At 40.5% G+C, this 21,093-nt stretch overlaps 1 protein-coding gene across 1 annotated transcript in view; it reads right to left on the bottom strand.

Annotated features, from left to right (window-relative positions):
- grm4 (glutamate receptor, metabotropic 4) overlaps positions 1-21,093 on the bottom strand; it is a 469,811-nt gene that overhangs the window by 109,541 nt on the left and 339,177 nt on the right. Inside the window, exon 8 of the mRNA XM_031896847.1 lies at positions 5,858-5,994. Coding sequence (XP_031752707.1) covers positions 5,858-5,994 — 137 coding nt within the window. The remainder of the gene's footprint in view (positions 1-5,857; positions 5,995-21,093) is intronic.

A 21,093-nucleotide genomic window follows, 5' to 3' on the forward strand; every position in this document is an offset into this window, starting at 1 on the left:
AGCAGCCTTAAAGAAGTTAAGGAAAGACAAATCTATAATAATTAAGATTGCTGACAAGGGAGGAGATACAGTTATTATGGATAAGGTAAATTATTTAGAAATGTGCCAAAAACTATTGTCTGATGGTAACACATATAGCAGCCAATTCACTAAAGGTTGATAAAACGAGTGATATTTATAAGCATGCGTTAAAAAAATACTTCTTATTTTTTGGGACATAACGATCGATTCACTAAAAGGACACTTGTCATAATTAAGAAGCAATGTTCTTTGGCATTATTTATCTGATGACGAGCGATTTTGTGCATTATTTTCCGCAGTGTGCAGTATTATCCACAGCGCGCATTAATATTTCGCATGCGATATTCTGCACGTAAGCGTAACTCGCTGTGTACCGCATGACTAACGCCATTTTGTGCAGTTCTACTGTGAGTGTCGAGATGGAGAGCGCAGAAGGTGCAGATGCGCAATTCTCAGCGGGGAGCAACCAAAAAAGAGGAGGATGGAGAGGAGGGATGACTGATGTGGAAGCCAGCAGTGGCAGGATGTTCTATATAAAGGGGACATGATAGGAACAGATTGTTGGCCCCCATTCTTGAGCAGCTGGTAGCAGTACCACACTTGCAAACCAGCAGAGATCTATACAAACAGCAATAATCTGGCGAGTAAAGATTTGTAATTGATACCACCCTGAGGAGGCGGTCCATTCAAATAACATAAGGTTATCACCCTTCTTTAAGACTTAGTGAAAAAATGGAGGAAGCTGGAGGGCAGAGCTATGCTGCAATTATTTTATTCATAGTGCACAATACTACATGTTTTAGGCGATTTATCAAGGGTATAACATAGCCAAACATACACAACATTTTGAAGACAATCCAATTAGCATGAATTAACTGGACCCTCCCACTTCCTTATCATCCAAAAGAAAATTAAAAGTTTATGAAATTGACAGGGACTGCTCAAAGGCAAACATTTTGGAGCCTACCCTTCAACACATAGTCCATATTATCCACAGATCAATCCATTAGTTAGTAAAGAATCCAATGTGCATAAAGTCTGTAAGTGCTGCAAGTCCAGTCCAATGGGTCTACCCAATAGTGCACACCAAACATATAAAATCCATGTACATTTAGATTAGGCTGCCTCAAATTAAATGTAAATCTTACCATGCATAGCTTCAATTTTAACTAGAGCAGCAAAATTATCTGTGGATAAAAGAACACAAAATTAGCACACAGTTATAGAACACACTTGAAACTCCAAACATTAGAGCCAAGACTATTCAATTCCCTTATTAATACAACCTCACGCTATAACAAGATTTTATTTACATTACCACCCCTTACTGGATAGTTAATTATGTTCTCTGCCACCGAAGTTGGGACTGATTGTGTTTGTACGAGTTTTTTCTTTAAAATTTTGAATGTTCCCCTTGTGTTCTTTAATCCTGCTTTTTACTGGACTATTACTCTGGGCAACTTAAATTTAGCCACATCGACATTTGAGCAAGTAAACTACATGTTTAATGTCACAGGGGGCAAAACACTAATTATTGAATGCCTCTAGAAGTCTCTAGAACTTCAATTGCCTTTTTAATATCATGTGTTGGATAATTTTCTCATAATGCCCAGGGACATTGAGCTGTCTCTCAGCTTCCTTTATATAGCTACTGGTATGCATTACCACAATCGCATTTTCTTTATGAGCTTTTTTTTATAGTTATGACTACAATGCATTTTTTTCTTTTCAGGGCATTTTGTGAGCCCTCCCATACTTTTAGGGCTTCTGAGATTACAACTTGTTCAAATGTGTCAACAGCAACACTATTAACAGCAGGCATGTAAGCATACCTCCCAATATTTTTAAAAACAGAAAGAGGGACAAAGACATGTTTTGACCACGCCCATTATTTCGACTACACCCCCTAATTACCACTCCTATTTGACTAACTTTTGCAGGTTATTTAAAGTTTGAACACACTTCTGGGGGTTTTGGGGTCTTGTTTTATGTGTTATTACAGTTTTGCTAAAAAAGGTCAAAGGGAAATGGACTTTTCAGTAAGAATCCGGGACTGCAGGTTGATCTGTCGAAAGAGGGACTGTCTCGCGAGAATAGGGACGTTTGGGAGGTATGATGTAAGTACTTGGATTTTTAAGGTTATCAAGTAGGGTTTTCTGAGAACTAGGCTTATCTTCCTCTAGGAAGCACATTTTTAACCTTAACAACCAAGTGAATTTTCAAAAAAACAATTTCCCAGTAAGTAAAGTCACTTTTATAGTAGGGAAAAAACCCAATACTTTGTTAAGTAAAAAGAGTTCAGCAGCAGTAAATTCAATGAAAGAGATTTTAATTACAAGGCTGCTTACCTCCACAGTTGTCTGTTCTGCTGAGGATACTTGTCTCTCTGTATTGGTGCTCTTGGGTTGGGCTTGGTGCTGGTGCTGTCTCCTTTTTCCTTTCTTTTCTACCCTTCTAAAAAAGAGGTAGAGGCCAATACAGAGGAGGTAGAGATACCTCTTCTTTTTCCATTATCTGATCTGCTTCTTCTTATAGTCGATGCACATTGCTTCTATGGGAACTGGACCTTGAGTGTCTGTATGCTTTGCTGACCTCCTGTGATGTACTGATGTGTATGATACTTCCTTTTCCAGGTATATACACTGTCTTGTTGGTAATCCTCCAAGTCTCGATTGGACTTATGCTGCTTGCGTTCAGTGATTTTGTTGATGCGATATATCTGCTTGTTCCTTAAGGACTTTCACTTTCTCCCTTGCTTTCTACGATGTAACCTTCCACAGAATCGATTGAGGACTTCAGGTCTGCTAGCTGCACGCCTCAATAGTAAGTACCATCAGGTCCGTCGTGCTGAATTTGTTATACCTGAGTATAATTAGGGAGGAAGTACGCGCTATACCAAGAAAACACCTTTTTACCATTAGAAAGGTTAAAGCAACTAGAGAAAATCAGATGGTGTTTGTGATTTCAGTAAGAAACTGGAGAACATTATTAGATATTATTGGCCTATCTTACAGGGTTATCAAAGAAAACAACATCAGTCATCTACAAAAGGGTACAAGATTTTCCTCAAGTGTTTTGCCACCTGTGAACAGGTAGGTTACTTGCTCAGATGCCCATGTGGTAAAATTTATGTTGGCCAGACTAATATATCAGTAAAAAGCAGGATTAAAGAACATTCAGAATTTTAAAGAAAAAACTAGTACAGACATAGTAGTGTCCCACCACTTTAATGAAGTCCAACTTAATCAGTTCCAGTTCCGGTGGCAGGTACTAAAGATAATTAACTATCCAGTAAGAGGTGGTCATATACATAAAATCTTGTTACAACATGAGGCTGTGAAAAGAAATAGTCTTGCTCTGTATGTACTTAATGATGCTTGGAGTATGCAGTTTTTTTTTATAACTCTGTATAATTTTATAATCCTGTGTTCTTATATCCACATAATTTCGCTGCTCTAGTTAGAATCAAAGCACTCATGGTAAGATATACATTCAATTTGAGGTAACCTAATCTAAATATACGTGCATTCTATATGTTTGGCATGCTCTATTGGGTAGATCCGTTGTAAGGGTTGTTCCCAGGCTGGAGTGATTTCTTGGATTTGACTGAACTGTGGATAATATGGACTATGAATGGAAGGCTAGCCTCCAAAATGTTTGTCTGCGAGCAGTCCCCTTCCGTTTCATACACTTTTAACTTCTTTCGGATATGTATTATAATAAAAAAGGGCGTTAATTAATGCTAAATGGATTGTCTTTAAAAGGTTGTGTATTTTTGGCTGCTTGGTAAAGGGTAAGAATGCCGAAACATGCTGCATAGTTCTGCTCTACAACTTCTTCCTTCTATCACTAAGTTGCATTGTGTGTAAGTGCTAGGGAAAGGAGTATAGGGGGTTTGTCACTGCATTTCAGCCCCTTCACTGAGAGATGCATGGCTTGGTATGTATTAGATACCCTTAATGTGTACCATATGATCAGTTCTCCTCTAGTTTTTATGGCTGATGCTTGGAGCACATTCAATACTGTGGCTAAGCCCCCCAAACCTGCTTGACACCTCAGAGGAAAAAGAAAAAAAAGTCTCCCTTATTGAATGTCTGGTTATGGTGAAAAAGGTGGAAAACTCTGATGCTGCACAAATCAGCTGTAGTCTAATTGGAGCTTTCTCCGTGAAGAATCCCAATCAGAGCACAACAATCTTTACAGACTGTAAAATGTACCAATCAATGCAAAGAAGTAGGCAGGCCTTGCTCTCCTTAGGGACAGGTACTATATACTGTAGGTTTTATAGACTATAGTCAACTTAAATGAAATTGCTTTACTAGCTGAAAGTAAACTGCTCGTATCAATCATATCACAGTTACCCATGACCTGATTCTAAATTAACACTTTCATCTGAAAAAGAAAGTTTAACACATTCATCTGAAAAAAAAGTCGTGCTTTTCAGGGGAAGCCCTTATGACACTGGAGGGAAAAATATACGAAAGAAAGAAGTGACTGTGGAGAGAGTGGGAGTAACAAAAATAAAAGAGACTTATAGGGAAAGGAAACTATAGGGAGTGGGGTCAAAAGACAATATAAAAGGAAAGAAGAATATACTGTATGTGTACCTCTATGTCAGAATAAATACCTATATTCTATTTCAGTGATCATGAATGTACCCTACTGAGAAAGCTCCGTCCGATCTTTAAGTAACGTGGCATCTCACATGGAGGCCTATGAACCACAACAGGCACCTAAACGACAAGTTCTGGAGGCCTTACTCTCCTGTCTTCTTGCCACTGCTCCGGTTCCCAGTGCTTCTTCAGTCACAGCAGTTGCACCACCTACTGTGAGTTCTCCCAAGAAGCCCTGTATACCTCTCCCACCCATGATACAGCAGGAATCCACAGGCTTGCAGCGAGTTTGTAAACCAGTGTCTAATACAATTTGAACTTCAACCTTCACACTACGCATCTGAACAAAATAAGGTGATGAATGCCAATTATGCTAAGGCCTTCCAGACTGTCTTTGATGCCCCTACCCCTGTTGCTACTGCCTCATTACGTTTAATGCAGATCGATCAAGAAAACTGCAGTGCTAGCCAGTATGCCATAGAATTCTAAACACTAGCTGCAGAAACCACCTGGAATAATGAGGCTTATGGCAGCCTTTTATCAGGGATTGTCTGACAACCTACAGGACAATCTAGTTTCAAAGATCTCTCTGAACAGCTGGAGGTTGACACTCGCCATAGAAAACACCAAGTAATAATGATTGTGGCAAAAGATTCCAGCCGATCTTGACACCACAGTTTCAAAGACCTCTTCTCCAAAGTCCCGCTCCCCAGGCTGCTTCTACTCCCACCGAAGGGAGAACAAGATTATGTTCTTACTAACAGTCATAAAATTACAATATTTCTCCAACATATACTTCTGCCATATCCACATCATTCATACCTTGTGTATCAATTATCTCCTCCCCTATAGAATGTAAGCCCTTGCATGCAAGGCCCACATTATCTAATGTATTAATTTGTTAATTATTATGTATCTTGATGTACAGCACTGCAGGAAATATAATAAATGTAATAATAATTCTATATTCATGTACAGATGTTGTCCATATTTCTATTTGTATCACCACTAAGGAACAGGGTAGGGCCATACTAAATTGTAGCCATACAGCATACTGTATCACCATAGTCAGCTATGTCTAATTTTTTTTTTTTAATTACAACTTTATTTGTTAATGTGTACTGTTATGCTGTATAACTTGATTACGTTTCTTAAAATCTCGTCTTATATTAAAGCCAATATAAATATGGTAATTGTTTTCTATACTGTTTAAATATACTTGCCTTTAGGTGCAAATGATCTGCCCACTGTCCAATAACTCTGTATTCTGTGCTGCCATTGTTGATCTGGTACTGATAGATTTCATAGCGTCCTGGAGCATCTCCATTTTCATTGAATGTCACTGGTGTCCCCGCAATACCTGTTAAAAATATTCACTTAGTGTTTTAGAGTAAGGAAACTGAATCTCAAGTGATAACTATGTTTATATTAAGTTTGTATGAATATCAATTTGATTAACTTAAAAGGGATTTAAAGAAGAAGGAAAGGCTAAGTCACTTGGGGGTGCCAAAATGTTAGGCACCCCCAAGTGACTTAGATCGCTTACCTTCTACCCCGGGCTGGTGCCCCTGTACAGAGAGAACAGCACCAGCCCGCGGTAGCAGCGATCGCTTCCTCCTTCCTCTCTCGCTGCGCGCGAATGCGCAGTAGAGTGAAAAGCCGAACTTTAACAGAGAAGTCGGCTTTTTCACTCTACTGCGCATGCACCGGACTCGGAGTCTAGGGGAAAGGAAGGCGGAAGGAGGAAGCGCATCGCCCCAGGTGCCCCGGGCTGGTGCGGTTTTCTCCTAATAGGGGCACCAGCCCGGGGTACGAGGTAAGCGATTCAAGTCACTTGGGGGTGCTTAACATTTTAGCACCCCCAAGTGACTTAGCCTTTCCTTCCCCTTTAATTAAGAATATTAGCACAAAAAGACAAAAAATCTATACTGAGTTTCCGAATACCTTTAGATGCCTGGGCAATAACTGATGAGCCATGAGTATACTGCACATAAACAGTTATACAGTATACTAAGATAAAGTTTCAGAACACAAAAATTACCACTTTTACTTATATATCAACAATCTCAAAGCAATCAAAGTTATACAATTTAAATAAACCAGTAGGCAGCACAACAAAACAGTGCTGGAGTCATAACAATCTCCGTCTGATTTTGTAAGATACCACCCATTTTAAAGTTCTCTGGACCAGATCAATAGGATTAGTTCAGATATTGGTTTTAAGAAAAAGTTTAGTCTCATTCTAACACTGTCCAGATTGCACCTTCACTTCTTCCTTCTCCCTCCCTCTGCTCTCACGAACTGCTCTCATTTCTGAGATCTCTCACTCCTTCACCCCATACTACCAAACACAAGCCCAGAGCATTCAAATCCTGCTCACATCTCCTCTCTTTAAGGTCCCCATACACGGGCCAATTATAGCTGCCGATATCGGTCCCTTGGACCGATTCGGCAGCTTATCGGCCCGTGTAGGGGCAGAACCGAGGGGCCTGGCCGACCGATATCTGGGCTGAAATTGGCCAGATATCAATCGGCCAGGTTAGAAAATCCAGTCGGATCGGGGACCGCATCGGCTCGTTGCAGAATTCGTGCAGAATTCGATCGTTTGGCCCCAGGGCCAAACGATCGAATTCGCCTACATGCCTCCCCGATATCGCCACCCATAGGTGGGGATAACGGTGAAGGTCCGCTTGCTTTGCTTGGCCCGTGTATGGGGACCTTAAAGAGAGGCGATGTGAGCAGGATTTGAATGCTCTGGGCTTGTGTTTGGTAGTGTGGGGTGAAGGAGTGAGAGATCTCAGAAATGAGAGCAGTTTGTGAGAGCAGAGGGAGGGAGAGGGAAGAAGTGAAGGTGCAATCTGGACAGTGTCAGAATGCCAAGCGAGCGGATCTGCGCGTGTATGGCCAGCTTTACACTTCTCCTCCTCCTGGAAGCAGGGGATATCTCTCCAAATCCAGGCCCCCCACCCAAGCTCCTACACCTACCCTACCCCCAATTCCTGCTCTCCTTTAAATTCTCACTCTGCACGCCTCCAAAAGGGTCATAACACTAACAACCTCATCAACATCCCAATCATCCCAGCCACTCCTGCACCAATAGCATGTGCCCTATGGAATGCACGCTCAGTTTGTAACAAACCAGCTGCCGTGCATGACCTCTTCATATACAGGGGCTTCCAGTTTCTAGGCATCACTGAGCTGGCAATAGATATGGAGGTGAGGTTGGTATTTTACTGTCCGAGCATTGCTCATTCCAGCCCATTGCTCAAATACCATCCCTCACCTTAAACTCTTTTGAAGTCCATGCAATTAGGATCTATTCCCCATTTGTTTTACAGGTTGCAATGATCTACCACCCTCCAGGAGCTACTTCTAAATTTCTAGATGATTTTTCGGCCTGGCTCCTATCATTCCTGTCTTCTGACATCCATCCCTGCTATAATTATGGGTGACTTCAATATCCCCAATATCACCATCTCCTTACACTCTCTCTCGCACACCACTCTTCCTCCTCCAAATCCTACTGCCAGATGAAAGAACCTTCATCACATTAATCTTCAACAATTTTCATCAACTCTACAGCCTGTCCTCTCCTCTATCTCTTCATTCACTGACCCTGAACCTGCTGCATCTTTCTACAACCACATAATCAGCACTGTCTTGGACAATTTTGCTCCCCTCTCCATGCACCACCCACGTCGCACCAACACACAACCCTGGCACACTAAGCTCACAAAACAACTCCAAAGGCAGTCCCGCAGGCTTGAATGCTACTGGAGAAGAAAACAACTCCAGGTCTAATTTCGACCACTACAAAAATGCATTACACAACTACAGAGATGCTTTGTCCTCTGCAAAGCAGTCCTACTTCGCCAATCTCATATCCGCACAATCTAACAACCCCAAACAACTGTTCAATACTTTCAACTCCCTTCTACATACACCCACCAAACCTACTGCCACCTCCATCACTTCTGAGGACTTTGCTAGCTATTTCATAGACAAAATTAAAAAAATCCACACAGAAATAAATCAAAACCCTAAGAACATCACACTATCATACATTCCCTCAGCTGCTACTTTTCTTGCATCCTTTCCTGTGCTTACCGAGGAGACAGTCTCCCTTCACCTAAAAAGCCTTCTCAGGATCCTACACTCCCCACTAACTATCGCCCAATCTCTCTACTCCCTTTCTCCTCAAAACTGCTTGAAAACATGTACATAACAAACTCACACCTTATCTAACATCTAACTCCCTACTTGACTCTTTTCAGTCTGGCTTCCGCCCCCCACCAATCTACAGAAACTGCCCTCACTAAAGTAGTGAATGACTTACTCGCTGACAAAGCAAATGGCCACTACGCTCTCTTAATCCTGCTTGATCTTTCTGCAGCTTTTGACACTGTCGATCATTCTCTCTTGCTCCATATTCTATCCTCACTGGGGATTCAAGATAAGGCTCTATCTTGGATCTACTCCTATCTTTCCAACCTTTCCTTCAGTGTCTCCCATTCAGCCTCCACCTCCACTCCTCAGCCTCTCTCAGTTGGTTTACCTCAAGGCTCTGTTCTTGGACCCCTTCTATTTTCAATCTACATCACTGGGCTGGGTCAACTATTTAGCTCCTTTGGATTTTACTATCATTTATATGCAGATGATACCTTTCTTCCCCAGACCTGCCCTCACTCCTAGCCTAACTGCAATTTCTGCATTCATATCCTCTCGCCACCTAAAAATCAACATGGTCAAAACCGAGCTGGTCATCTTCCCACCCTCCAACTCCGTTTCCCTGCCTGACATCACTGTCTGCGTGGAAAATATTCCACAAGCTCCCTGTCTAGGAGTCACATTTGACTCTGCACTCTCTTTCACTCCCACATTCAAACACTCTCTAAATCCTGTCAGTTCCACCTCAAAAACATTGCACGCACTCAACCTCACTCATGAGACAAAATTCTCATCTTGTCCTCGTCATATCTCGCTTAGACTACTGCAACTCACTGCTCTGTGGGCTTCCCCTATCTTACCTATCCCCACTCCAATCCATCATGAACAGTGCTGCCAGACTTATACACCTCTCCTCCCGCTCCTCAAGTGCCGCACCTCTCTGCCAATTCTTGCACTGGCTACCTGTCACGTACAGGATTCAGTTGAAGATTCTTGAACTCCCCTTCAAAGCACTCACTGGTGCCACACCACTCTATTTAACCACCCTAATCTCCAAGTACACCCCCAGCCGTAACCTTCGCTCTACACACGGCATCCTTCTATCCTCCTCACTCATCACCTCCTCTCACTCTCGCATCCAGGACTTCTCACGCACTTCTCACCCATCCTCTGGAGCGCTCTTCCCCATCCCATTAGGCACTGTCAGACTCTCCAAAACTTTAAACGGTCTTTTAAAACTCACCTTTTCACTCAAGCCTATAACCTAAACCCCCCAAACATTCGCTAACCACTGGTTTCCTCCTCTCACTCTGCACATACTGTCACTTTACACACCGACATGAACTCCAACACCATGCTAGTTACCCTGACCTTATGTCTCAGCCCTCCCTTTTAGAATGTAAGCTCCTGCGAGCAGGGCCCTCCCCCTAGTGTCTCCGATTGTCATCCAATGTAACTGCAAACCATTCTTGTGTATTGTTTATATGTACATGTTAACTATTATGTCTTTTGTACCCCTCTATTCTGTAAAGCGCTGTGTAAATTGATGGCACTATATAAATAATAATAATAATTCTGCCTTGAGACCTTGGTCTCCACTTTTCAGACTTTCCCATCTTCACTTGGGAACACTCTAGTATCTAAAGGATCTTCAATGGTGTTAACCTTTTGAATAAGCAAGGTTGATGGTGTAAGTAAGAAGGGATCATTGGCTATTGAGGTCAAAGGTCTGGCATTCATGATGGCTGCTACTTCTTGTTTCATTACAGATGCAGCCCAACACAACTTTGCTATCGGTGTAGCATTCAGCCTCACTTAGTTGAAGGTCAGCCATTTTCACTAACACAGTTGTGCACAATTCTTCTTAACCAGAAGAATCTGAAGAAGTTCCTAATATCTTCTCTCACAAGGAAGCTATGGAACATTTGCTGGGTGTCTGAATGAAGGCAATAGGATCTTTGCGGAAGCATTTGAGTACTCCAAAGAATTTGTTGTTGAGGTCAGGACCTGTTAAAAGTACATCATTTACAAAAACTCTGTCATATTTGTTACTGGAATCAAACACAACTCTGATCTGATCTGGCTTCTTTGGGTGGTATACTCCAAAGATTGGCAAGTACCAGTATTCTTCTTCTCTTTTAATATTAGGAGCAATTTCTGCATGACCATTTTCAAATATCTTTCGCATGAATGTAAAAAACTCTTCTCTCATCTCTGGTTTCTTTTGGAATGTACAAGTGAATGAAGTTAAAATGTTTGAGTGTTTCTTCTCTAGTAAGCCAACGTCTGTGTGGTTTCAAAGGAAGTGGAGCTACCCAGATCTTTATCCTTAGTGATAGAGCTCACAACAATGGCTTCCTAAGAAGTTGGTTAGAAGTTATTTAGTGTTACTTTAAATATCTTCAATCAAACAATGTATTAGTATACAGAATGTTGATATTGGTTGGCCTGTTTACATCTCCCATGCATACATCACCTATGACACATCCAAGATCTAGCTTTAGAGCATAAGTTGCATTGTAAGGGCCATTTATCTGGTCCCTTGCTTTGTGGACCCATAGGATATCCCTCCTAAGCAGAAGCATTATATAAGCCATAGGGTCAAGTTTAGGGATTAAGTGCATTAAACATTTCAAGTGCACATGGTGCATTGCTACAACTGGTGTGTAAAACTTTATTGTGATATAAGAAGGTGTTGTGGTCCTGTATGGGCTTGCCTCTGAAGGCTCTGCATTTCAAACGAGGGTGAGGCTTTTGGTGGTAGGACTCTGCTGACCAGGATTTTTGTTCTTTGTTTCCTCCTAAGAGCTTAGTGTGCTTAGTGTGTTAGACGTTGGCAGAATGGGGCAGAGTGGGTTCTTGGCTTGCTGGTATACAATATCCACAAAAACAGTGAAGGGAAAAAATGTGACATTGTTTCTTGTTCGAATTTAGACCCATGTGCAATCCACCATTCCTGCAAGTTGTAGGGTATCTTTTGCAATATGGGTACCTCTGGCTGTGTCAAGGAATGCAAGTCTTGGTAAGTCTCCTTTAGTTCTGGCTACATGCAGTTCCATTAACAGGTTAATTAGTCCTCTAAGTTTTTGGTAACCATTATTAGATATTTTAGGTAAATCATCAATTCTTTTATATCTGTAGTAAGTCAATCAATTCAATCATTAATTCATTTGAAAAGTGCATTCTCTTTTACCTCTGCTTAGCCATTACACTTGCTGTGCCAGATAATTTTAAGACCAGTCTCTGGGTGGTTTATGTTGATCACCCTGATCCTGCTGTCATGCTCTTCTGATTCATTTCCTAAGTATTTGATTAGAGGTCTATCTCCTTACTGTATGTGGGGTCTAAGTCTCTGAAAGTGTTTTAAAAGGAAGATTGCCAGGCTGTGAAGCCTTCTGGGCTGTCATTAAACTTTAAAAATCCTTTGGTGTTTAGCTCACGCTGGGTAAAGAACTTAGCAAAGTCCATTGTAGACTGATTGGTACCAGGATAGTTAGGTGGATGATTGTAATAGTGTGAAGTATTGTGTAATCATAACTGTCTGGAGGTTCTCCTGCTGATTTGTGACATACCATTTGGGTATTTAGTTGACTTGGGTACCATAAGCTTGATCGCTTTTCCTCTTTGGTGCACTCGCAACTTACTGCTGACATTGAGTCATATAGCCTTCTTGATCAGGCTCACGTGTAGCACATTGACCTAATTCTTGTGCTGAAAGAGCATCTGTGTCCTGCTTGGACTACTGGTGCACAAACTCAGAGGTGCGCTGCAGCAGGTCCTGGGCCTCAATCTCTAGATCAGGCATCCAGCTGTGTTTTTTGCTGTCAGGATATATAAATGTCTCTAGAGCTTCCACTTCAGCTATGGCTGCTGCAGCTTCCTTCTCTATGATGAGCTTCTCTATAAATGCTACTAGATGATCACTTTATATTTTCCTTTATGCTTCTAGGAGCTTACTTTCTAGTTTTCTTTTGGCTTCTAGGCATTCACTTTCTATTTTTCTTTCACTTCTAAGAGCACTCTTTCTGCTTCCAGGCATGCCCACTCCATTTTTGCCTTCATCTCCTTTTCTACAAAGGTCTTGGCTACTTCTGCTTTTGTGCAGGCAATTGCGGCTGCATTGATGACAGATGAAGCCATTATGGTTGTGACCTGGTTATTATTGTGGGTGTCTGCTTCTGTGACATTATGCAACAGTGGAGAAGTCTAGCGTGCTGTAGCTGTTCTGGCTTCTTTGTCCTACCATGAATTAGTAGTAGCGGCTGAATTTGAATATTGCTTCTGCTTGCAGTAGCTCCTAACTTGCTCTGCCCGCTGTGCAGCCATTGTTTCACTGTTCTGTCCTCACTATGTCTTAACCTGAAAATTGGAAAACTGGGCAGAAAAATGGAAAATGAGGATCAATGTTATGCACTTTTGTAGGAATAATTTAAATGCAAGTTACACACTGAATGGTAGTGTGTTGGAGGTTTCCTTAATTGAGAAGGATCTGGGGAATTTTTGTCATTCAATGGCTACTTAAGCAAATAAAGTGCAGTCTTGCATAAAAAGGGCATTACCTCAAGGCATTCCTCTTTATAGACCCCTGTTAGGCCCTCACCTTAAGTATGCAGTGCAGTTTTGGGCTCCAGTAAATAAGAAGGTTAGAGGTTATGAGTTTAGACTGTCAAGGTTCGGGATATTTTACCTGAAAAAAAGGCGCTTGCTAGGGGACATAATTACTCTGTACAAGTACATTAGAGGGAATTATAGACAGATAGGGGATGTTCTTTTTTCACATAAAAACATTCAGCGCACCAGAGGCCACCCCTTTAGATTAGAGTAATGGAACTTTAATTTGAAGCAGCGTAGGTGGTTTTTTTACGGTGAGGGTAGTGAGGTTGTGAAATGCTTTTCCGAGTGATGTTGTGATGGCAGATTCTGTTGATGCCTTTAAGAGGGGCTTGGATAATTTCTTGAACAAGCATAATATCCAAGGCTATTGTGATAATAAAATCTACAATTAGTATTGATGTTGGTATATATGGTTTATGAGTGTATAGATAGGTCAGTAAATGTTTGTGCTTGCTGGGTTCACTTGTGTCTTTTTCCAATCCTATGTAACTATGTAACTGTAAGAATGGCAGCATCACATTAGCAATTCACCAGTCTATCATCACTATGGCAGATATCAATGAATCCTGAATTAAGTGAAGAGGTTTGGCAATTACACATCAAATCTCTTTTTTTTTTGTTGATTTTTGACATGTTTTACAAACATAGCATGTTATTTATTAGGTATGTCATCTTGTTTACGTATTCGTTTTCATTACAGTAATAATAGTAAGGGGGAAGGAGAGGAAGGGGAGAAAAAAAAAAAGAGGGGGAAGTGGGGGGTGGTAATGAGGGGGAATATATATTAATATAACTTTTTGGGCTCTAGGTTTCTATGTTAGTGTGAGTAATTTGTTGCTAACAGATCAGGTTCTCCTTCAGTTATCTTTTGTTTTCTGTCAGGTTAGGAGGGGTCCCTACCCATAGCTTAGTGATCAAGAGAGGTTATCTTTATTTAATATCCAGGTGTCCCATATCTGTAAATAAAGTTCCGTTTCATTTTCCAGTTGGTATTTGAGGATTTCGTTTGTATGTATTTACTCAATTTTTTCCAGAACCTTTTCGATATGTAATAAATTCAACTTCCATTGGGCTGCGATATGGATCCTTGTTGCCATACATATTTGCTGTGTAAGGCGTTGGGCCGGTTTGTTGAGGTTTTGTAGTTTGTGCCCTAAAAGCATTACTTTGGGGCATGGGGAGATGTCTGTGTGGAACAATTTAGAAAGAATAGTGGCCACTTTTGTCCATAGTTCTTGGACCGTTGGGCAGGTCCACCATATATGCCACATGGTGCCTCGTGTGGCACATTTCCTGAAGCAGAGTGGTGAGGATGTTGAATATATATGGGAAAGTCTCTCAGGAACATAGTACATCCTATGGAATAGTTTAAGCGAAGTTTCCAGTATGGTTACATTATAGCTCCCTTTAAAGATGTTTTGAGCCATATTTCTTGAGGCAGTTCTGTTCCAAGGTTGTGTTCCCAGTTCTTCATATGTTGTAGTTTATTATTTGTGTGCATATGGTTTAGGTAGTAGTATAGCATAGAGAGGGTTTTCCTGCCCATTGGTGGTTCTCGCAGATAATTTCCATCTGTGTGTTTTGTGTTTTCTTTTTCCCCCATAGTTGCTGTACAAAATGAGTTATTTGTATTGCCCGGTAGTGTTCGGTTTTTGGTACCTTGAGTTTTTGTATTATCTGGGTTAGCTATAGTGGTTTTGCTCCATCTGTTAGTTGATGTGCATATGTTATTCCTTGTTGTATCCACCACTGGAATGAGTCATTATTATATCCTGGTGTGAAAAGGTTATTTCCCCATATCGGGGTCAGTCCCGAGGGTTTTGATGCCAGTCCATATTTGTATCTAAGTGTGTTCCCTAGCTGTAGCATTTGGTGGGTTATTTGTGAAAGGTCTTTGTGTATTTTGAGGTCTTGGGGCGGGTTCCAGACTAAGCTTGTTAGTGAAGTTGGTTGTATAAGGGCAGATTCCATTTCGGCCCATAGTGGAGTTAATTTTCCCCCGTATATTGCCGCAATTTGGGCACATCTTGCTGCCCTATAGTATTGGTGCGAATAGTGCTGGGGACAGTGGGCACCCCTGTCTTGTGCCCTTTTGTATCTCAAAGTTTTGTAGTGTAGATGTGGGTAATTTTAGCGTGGCTGTGGGAGTAGAGTAGTATGTTTGTAGAATTTTTGTGAATGGGCCTTGTATTCCTATTGATTGCAGTACTGCTTCTAGGTAATCCCAATTGAGGGAGTCAAAGGCTTTTTCTATATCTAATGCCAGGATTCCCATTTGTGTGTTTGTCTTTTTAGCTTTAAATATAATATTTAGTATTTTCCTAATGTTGTCTCCTGCTTGTCTAAAGGGTATAAATCCTACCTGATCTTTGTGTACTATTTTGGGGAGTAGTGCTGACAGTCTCTTAGATAGGATTGAGGTAAGTATTTTAAGGTCTAGGTTCAGGAGGGAAATGGCGCGATAGTGTTTGGGGTGTAGTGGGTCTTCATTGGGTTTTGGGATTAGTGTGATGTGTGCTGCTAGTAATTCTGGGGCTATACTCTTGCCTTGGGCGATATAATTGAATAAGATTTTTAACTGTGGTATGGGCCCTTTCCTGATTTCAGGGTTTTGATGGCTTCACTTATATCTTCTAGTGTAATGTCTCCATTAAGTATAGTTATTATGGAGTGGATGAACACTCCTGAACCCAGCGCTTCTTGATGAGAAATCCGTGCATGTGAATCTTCAATGTAGTAAAAGGTCAATGCTGCTTCCTCCTGATGTCAGCTCCCCTTAAGATGAGCCTCAAAGTATATGTGCAGTAGTGTTGGTGGAAGCGCATAAAAATAAAAATGAAATATATAGTGCAGATCAATATAATAAAGAAATCGAAAAATTGATTAAGGAGGTGTGTGCTTAATTAAAACACCAATGCTTAGGTAAAGTGACCCCAATACCATAGGCTAATATAGAATCTATATCTGCTCACCAGAGCAACTTATAAAGAAGCATGTAGAATCATCCCAACCGGGCATTGATAGAAGAGGGATCCAGTCACACAATATATATGGGATGGAGAACAAGGCAAAATATAGTGTAAAAACGTTTATTATATTAAAATCCTGAACAGTGCAGGCTACTTACAATGTAGTAGAAATGTAAAAACATGGAACAGAAGAAGAGTCAATGGTAGCTCAACGCGTTTCGCGTGCTGACTGCACGCTTCCTCAGGAGCAAACAGGAAATGTCCCAACAATGGCCTTATAAACCATGTTGTAAACAAGGTTAATTAACCCAAAGCGGCAACACCGGTATGAAACCGGAAGTGTAAGTATCAAACCGCATAGTAATAGTGACGCTGATGTCACACCTAAAGTGGGGGTGGTCACTAGCCCAAGAAGGTATACGTCACCTTGGAGACGCGTTAGACCCGGAACCGGAAGTGTGACTCGCTGAGGCGAAGACACGTAGTCATAGCAACACAAAACAATGACACGTGCACTAAACCCAGGGAGCCACTAACCAAGTAAGGGACGCGTAACCCAGGAGACGCTTGGGCTGCAGTTGTTAAGCGAGCTATCTATAGAGGGAGCCGCTCACTAAATAAAGGACGCGTAACCTAGGAGACGCTAGGACTGCAGCTATTGTTAACGCTATTGTAAATTAGAAACATGCATATAAAGTAACTCTACATAATACAAGTGTTGCAAAAGGCCTATAACTAAATAGTGTAAATGAAGTACATAGAAAGTGCTTCAGGAAACCTATAAAATGGACAAAATATATAAATATTGTAATACTACTGCATAAAGGGTTGCTAAAAACATGTACAAATCTAACCATACAAGGACAAAGGGACATGGGAAATAGTTGAGCTGGGACATGTAATGGGACAGTGACAAGAGGGAACATAAAAAGTATAGGATAACCCAATAACAAAATATCTCTCTCTCTCTCTGTATTTAGAAAGCCGCCAGATCTAAGTCAATGTTAAGACCCAAGGGTTGTAACGTGTTCAACTTGAAGATCCAATAAGTCTCACGTTGTCTGAGTTTGATGAAACGATCCCCACCCCTAATATTGGCCGGTATTTGTTCTAAACCAATAAAAACCAAACCCTTTGGATCACAATTGTGTGTTGACTTAAAGTGTCGGGGAACACTATGATTGATTTTGCCTGCCCTAATATTGCGTACATGTTCCCCAATCCTAGTGCCTACTGACCTGATTGTTCTCCCAACGTATAGCTTTTTACATGGACAAATTAATAAGTATATCACATATATGGAACGGCAATTAATGAAAATTTTGATTGGGGGTATATCTGTAATGCTATAATTCTTGGGGGCAACAAAGGTGCAAGATGCACACTTTTTCTTTCCACACTTGTATGTGCCCTTTAAACCAAATGGATTCAAGTGCCTCTTATGTTCCTGGCGATTCCATACCTTCGAGGGAGCCAACATATTATTCAAAGTCTGTGATTTTTTAAAGTAAATTTGTGGCTTTGATTTGCAACACTCTTTTAAAATGGGATCAGCCAAAATCACATTCCAGTGTCGTTGAATAATGTTTCTAATGTTGTAAGCTGACGAATTGAACCTGGTGTAGAAGTTACATTTAGGCAGAATATTCTTTTTAGACTTTTGGGGCTGCAGAAGAAGATCCCTATTGATATTATCTATTTTATGTCTGGCCTCCTGGAGCCAGGATTTTTTATATCCCTTCTCCAGGAACCTACTTTCAAGAATGTGACACTCACGTTGATAGTCATCTACTTTAGAGCAATTCCTTTTTGCCCTCAAGAATTGCCCTTTAGGAATGTTTCTAATGCATTGGGTATGGTGGCTACTGGATGCATGTAAAAGACCATTACGGTCAGTTGGTTTCCGATACAGTCTAGTTTCTATCTTGTTGTTCTCACAAAAAAGAGTCAGATCCAAAAAATTAATGGTATTGGGATGTATCTCTGAGGTAAATTTGAGGTTAAAGGTGTTGGTGTTAATGTGTGCGATAAAAGATTCCAAAAGACCTTGGGGGCCATTCCAAATAAAGAGTAAATCATCGATATATCTAGTATATAGGATAATATGTTCACTAAATCTAGATGAGCCCCAAATGAAATCATCCTCCCACACTGCCATGTACAGATTTGCATATGCAGGGGCAAATTTACTGCCCATGGCTGTGCCTTGTTTCTGTAAATAAAATATACTATTGAAATTGAAATAGTTATGTGTCAAGATGAATGATATGCTGTCCAATAGAAAAGTTTGGAATGTTGATGGTAAATTACTTTCTAAATCCAACTTTTTACGAATAGAGTCAATTCCCCTCCCATGTGGAATATTAGTATATAAAGAGCTGACATCACAGGTAATCCAACAGTAATTGTCTTTCCACTCTATATTATTTATTTTCTTCAATAGATCTCTAGTGTCACATAAGTAAGATTTTTGTTTGATAACTATATCCTGTAAAAAGTGATCCACAAAATCTGAAAGGTTACTGGTCAAGGAGTCTATTCCCGATATGATGGGTCTCCCAGGTGGATTCATAGCATCTTTGTGTATTTTCGGAAGATGATAATACAAAGCTAATCTCGGAAATTTTGGAAAAAGAAAGTTATATTCTCTATCCCCTATAATTCCGGTTTTCTTGGCATCTCCCAATAATAATTCTAATTCACCCATGAATTTGGTGGTAGGGTCTGTAGTTAATTTCTCATATGTATCTATGTCTCCCAGGATTCTCTCTGCTTCAGTGAAGTAATCCTGTTTATTCTGAATGATTATCCCCCCCCCCTTATCTGCTTGTTTAATAACTATACTTTGATCTTTCATCATAGATTGTAAAGCTTTTTTCTCACTATGTGTCAGGTTACTCTTGAGATTATGGGTATTACTAAACAGATCATCAAAGTCCTTTTGAACTAATTTGTGATACATTTTAATGTGTTCACCTTGACTCTCCCTTGGATAAAAATTGGTTTTTCTATAACAGTTAAAACTTTTTGTAGGGGATAAGTCTGAAGTGGTACTAACAGTAGTAATCGGTGTCTGTGCCGTATGATATCTTTTAAGGGTCAGTTGGTGTACAAATTTATGAAGATCGACATAGAGTTCAAATCTATTTGGACCTGTGCTGGGTGCAAATTTAAGACCCTTTTTTAATAATTGAGTTTCATGTACTGTTAATGATCTATCAGAGAGATTAAAGATGGATGTCTGTTTTAACGCCGATAATCTCTTTTTCTCCTGAACCCTGTGTCCTGCCCTAGTTCCTCGATATGATTTGCTCCCCTCTTTGTGCCCCTTGGAACAGGAAACGAATGAAAATCCCTAGTTTCCTTCCCCTGAGGGGATGGAGCTATAGCAGGATTTCTAGCGGACGATGGATTAATAGATGTATATGTGCTCGAGGGGTTAGGACAGTGGGATGTGTCAGTACTAATGGGGCTGAAGCGGTTGGGATGGGCAATTAGATAGTTACTCTTAGGAGTTCCTCGACTATCTGGAGTAGTACGAAAAGGAATCTTATTAGCTTGTCTCTTTGGAGCATGAGTCCGCCCCTTAATATAGTGGTCCTGTTCACGATGTGATTCACTATGTGTGGATTTATTGTAGGATAGTTTTGTAGGTCGACCGTCATGATAATCCCTATAGTCACGTGTCAGTTTTCCCTTTTTGCGGTTCACAACTGTCTTTTCATGAGATTCACAACGTGCCATAATGTTCTGGTTTAACTTCTTACAATTTTCATCCTCACTATATTTGTTAAGTTTATCCTGTATATTGGTAATCTCCTTACCCACCCTCCCTAATCTTCTATCTCTATATTCAATAAGAATGCTCATTAGTTTAAAGGAGCAGTCATCCAAAATCTTGTCCCATTCAGCAATCAAATCGGTGTCTCCAGAGATATTGGAGAAATCCTGCTATAGCTCCATCCCCTCAGGGGAAGGAAACTAGGGATTTTCATTCGTTTCCTGTTCCAAGGGGCACAAAGAGGGGAGCAGATCATATCGAGGAACTAGGGCAGGACACAGGGTTCAGGAGAAAAAGAGATTATCGGCGTTAAAACAGACATCCATCTTTAATCTCTCTGATAGATCATTAACAGTACATGAAACTCAATTATTAAAAAAGGGTCTTAAATTTGCACCCAGCACAGGTCCAAATAGATTTGAACTCTATGTCGATCTTCATAAATTTGTACGCCAACTGACCCTTAAAAGATATCATACGGCACAGACACCGATTACTACTGTTAGTACCACTTCAGACTTATCCCCTACAAAAAGTTTTAACTGTTATAGAAAAACCAATTTTTATCCAAGGGAGAGTCAAGGTGAACACATTAAAATGTATCACAAATTAGTTCAAAAGGACTTTGATGATCTGTTTAGTAATACCCATAATCTCAAGAGTAACCTGACACATAGTGAGAAAAAAGCTTTACAATCTATGATGAAAGATCAAAGTATAGTTATTAAACAAGCAGATAAGGGGGGGGGGATAATCATTCAGAATAAACAGGATTACTTCACTGAAGCAGAGAGAATCCTGGGAGACATAGATACATATGAGAAATTAACTACAGACCCTACCACCAAATTCATGGGTGAATTAGAATTATTATTGGGAGATGCCAAGAAAACCGGAATTATAGGGGATAGAGAATATAACTTTCTTT

The sequence above is a fragment of the Xenopus tropicalis genome, chromosome 2, assembly GCF_000004195.4.
Source record: "Xenopus tropicalis strain Nigerian chromosome 2, UCB_Xtro_10.0, whole genome shotgun sequence".
Taxonomy (NCBI): Eukaryota; Metazoa; Chordata; class Amphibia; order Anura; family Pipidae; genus Xenopus; species Xenopus tropicalis.